General features: G+C 64.7%; 1 protein-coding gene across 1 annotated transcript in view; it reads right to left on the bottom strand.

Moving 5' to 3' along the window:
- SLC22A14 (solute carrier family 22 member 14) overlaps nt 1–3,357 on the bottom strand; it is a 12,851-nt gene that overhangs the window by 471 nt on the left and 9,023 nt on the right. Inside the window, exons 9-10 of the mRNA XM_077773988.1 lie at nt 1,988–2,141; nt 1,359–1,562 (exon numbers count right to left, since the gene is read on the bottom strand). Of these exons, the coding sequence (XP_077630114.1) occupies nt 1,359–1,562; nt 1,988–2,141 (358 nt within the window). The remainder of the gene's footprint in view (nt 1–1,358; nt 1,563–1,987; nt 2,142–3,357) is intronic.

The following is a 3,357-nucleotide window of genomic DNA, read 5'->3' as shown; positions in this document are numbered from 1 at the left end:
CCAAGGCCCTGACAGCCTGGGTTCCGCCCGCTGCCGTCCCCAGCCAGTCTTTGTCGTGCGCCCCAAGGGAGGCCACCTCCAGGGCCAGGCCTGCTCTGGCCCCGCCCAGACCCCTCACGCTCCTGCACCTCCCGGGCTTCTCTCGAGCGAGCATTCACTGTGCACCTGCCGCGGGCCAGACTCTGCCCCAAGCACTTGCTGTGGACTTAGTCCTACCCAGAGCCCTAGGAGAGAGAAAGGTTAGGCCTCATGCCTTTACCTCTCTGTACCTCAGTTTCCTCATCTGTAAAACGGGGCATAGTGACAAGACACTTCCATGCGGCCGTGGCCAGGACAACATGTGAAAAGGCATTTTGGCACATGGTAAACGTGCAATACATGTTGGCTGTTATCATTCCATTTTGCAAATGAAAACACTGAGTCTCTGAGGTATTAGAAACTCCCCCGTGCCCGCGCTAGGAAGTGGCGGCAGAGGCAGAAATCCCAGCCCTCTGGTTCCGGAGGCTGCTTCTTAGCCACTCTTGCTGCTTTGCATTCCCCCTCTCTACAATGGGGCAAACTCCTATTCATCCTTCAAAGCCCTACTCAATGTCACTTCTTCTGTGAAGCCCGCCCCAACCCAAGCTACTCTTCCTCCCTCCCAGACCGTCCATAGGTCCCGTGCAGCCCCCCTCAGAGTCCCTTAAGTGAGGACTGTTTGCATGTCTTTCTCCCCATAAAACATTGCTTGAGGCTGGGGACTTCTTACCTCCCACAATGCCTGGCACAGTCGGTGCCAATAAGAGTTTGAGGGGGGACGGAAGGAGGAGAGGATGGCAGGGAAGGGGAAGGCCAGAGACAGCCACCCTCGGACACGAGCACAGGGCGCTGGGGGGCATCAGGCAGCCTCTGCCCCTCCCGGTGCTCGGGCCCCTCAGGTCCCGGGAGAGCGCGTGCGCCACATGGGCCCAAACCCCAGTGGGGATGGTTGCGCCGGTCACGAGACCAGAAGAGACCAGAGGTCAGAGGGGCCCGTGGAGCAGTCAGGGGGGAGCCCAGCTCCCAAACAGGGCTCTGGCTGCAGCCTGGAGGTCAGGGCACTGAATCAAGACGGGGTCCTCTTCCGGAACCTGAGAGTTCGGCCAGGAACGCAGAGGTGCTGAGACGGCCGGCGGCCAGCCTGGGAGGGAGCCCGGGCATCCGCGGGGACAGCACGCAGTCCCGGCCGGCAGCCAGGGCGGGAGGGAGGGAGACCCGGCCCAGGCTGCTCGGGGGGCCCTGAGGACGGGCTGCCCGGGGGACGTGGTGGCAGCAGCTGGGAGGGCAGGGCGGCCCTGTGTCACGGGCGGCATGCTGTCAGCGCCGGGGCCTCCCCCTACCTTGTCTGCAGGGGGTAGTGCTCCAGCATGTCGGGGAGGGGCTCCTCCTCCGTCTCCGGCAGCAGGGAGCAGAGGAACAGGGCCAGGACTGCCGAGACGCAGCAGACGAGGGTGGGCAGGACGGTGGGTGTCTGGTTGATGATCATCAGGGACAAGACGGCTCCGGCTGCCCAGGCCAGGGACACCAGCCCCAGACCTGTCGCCCTGCGAGGGGAGGGGGAGCTCGTCTGGGAGGCCTGCCGGGCCCAGAGGCTGGGGGGTGGAAGCAGCAGGCCCCCGCCCCCGCCCCCGGGCACCCTTGGAGCATTCGGCTCCCCCCTGATTCAGGGCCTACTTCATGGGTCAGGGGCCCAGCGGGCAGTGCATGGGCAGGGCGGTGGGGGGGGAGCCTGAGCAGCGCAGTCACATTTCAGGCCCGCGTGCAAGGTAGACAGTGCCGTCGGATTGCCCGGGTCTGCCCTTTGCTGTCCGGCGTCCACCTGACTCTGGTCTGAGGTCGGGCTAAGATGGAGTCTGGGGGGCTTTCTGTGAGGGTCAGTGGGGCGATGCAGGGAACCACTCAGTGCATGCCTGTCCCCGGGTGCACCCGGTGTCCGTCCCGCGCCGCCCTCGCCCGCCAGGCCACCTACCTGAGGACCGTGGGCAGCAGCTCTGCGGTGTAGATGAAGAACACGCTGGCCGAGGCCGCCAGGCTGAACTCCCCGAGAGCGATCACCAGGACCATTATGGACTTCAGCTCTGTGGCCGGACAACGGGGCCGCCTGAGTCTGGGGCCACGTTCCCCTGGGGACAGGGCTGGGGGCCGCGCATCTGCTCTCCTTCCATCCCTCTNGCAGGCTCAGGACCCGCCAGGCCAGGGGTCCGTGTGTCTGCAGTGAGACTGTTCCTCCCTCCGCCTCTCTGCGCCCGCACCCCGGCCCCCAGGCTCCTCTGTGGCTTCCACAGCCTCACCCAAGGCAGCCCCCCCTCCTCCTCGCCTGCTCAGGGCCGCCCCGCCTCCCCTGTCACCCTCTGCAAGGTGCCCGGGGGACGGGAAGTGACCGGTCCCTGGAGCCTGAACTGTCTACACCCCGGATTCCTGACCCTGGGCAGCCAGACAGGCGCCTTGCGGGGGGGGGGAAGCGAAGACCCCAGGAGGCCCCCTCCTCAGCCCTGGGAAAGCCCCGGAGTGGGGGGGGGGCTGGGAGCTTAGGGCTGAAGCCGCAGGTACCGTTTATCTATTGGATTCCTAGGTTCCCTCACACATTTGAGAGTTTTAAGCGTTTCTGTTTGACTCAAAAGGCCCACGTTTTACAAGAACCACCGAGCAATACAAAGGTAGCGATGCATTTGTGTCCCCCATGTGTCTCAGCCAGTCAACGCTGCCGGCCTCTGAAAGAGGAAGGGGCTGGGGGGCAGCACACGGTCCTAACCCCCCAGAACAGGAGGGCTCCCCTGGAGGCAGACCCTGGATGTAGCCTCCCCACCCCGCCCTGCAGCCAAGGGGGTCGCATGGGGAGCAATTCCAACGGAGTGAACACTGACTTCCTAACACCCGGGTCCTCAGCCCTGTGGCCTGGGCCCTAGGCCTTGTCCAAGGGCTCTTTGAAAGTTTGAAAATATTGCTCCCCCTCCCCCCCATTTCCTTGTCTGGTTCTGAGCTGAAGGGTACGGTGCCTTCCTGGGAAGGAGAGGCCACCACGTGAGAATGTTCTGGAGCGTTTAGCCCTCTGTGACATGCACTTTTCAGTGGGCAGATCATCTTGTCCCGTGAAGGTACAGACAACAGGCGTCTCCCCGTCAGAGGCCGCGGGTGAGGCGCAGGGCCCGGGGGACCGGCTGTCGGCTGTCGGCGCGCCTCTGGTCACACCCGGCCATCAGATCTCACTGGGTGGCAGGAGGCCCCCACTCTCCACACGAGGATGGTTCGTCGGCCGCACCCCGTCCTCTCCCTGCTTCCAGCACGCAGTCTTGGGGCTCTCCTTTGGGGAGGGCAGTGCCCCCGTGGCTGGCGCCAGCT

Source organism: Crocuta crocuta, unplaced genomic scaffold, assembly GCF_008692635.1.
Source record: "Crocuta crocuta isolate KB4526 unplaced genomic scaffold, BGI_CrCroc_1.0 scaffold541, whole genome shotgun sequence".
NCBI lineage: Eukaryota > Metazoa > Chordata > Mammalia > Carnivora > Hyaenidae > Crocuta > Crocuta crocuta.
Note: the sequence above shows the minus strand (reverse complement) of the source record. Positions and strands in the feature narration are given on the sequence as shown.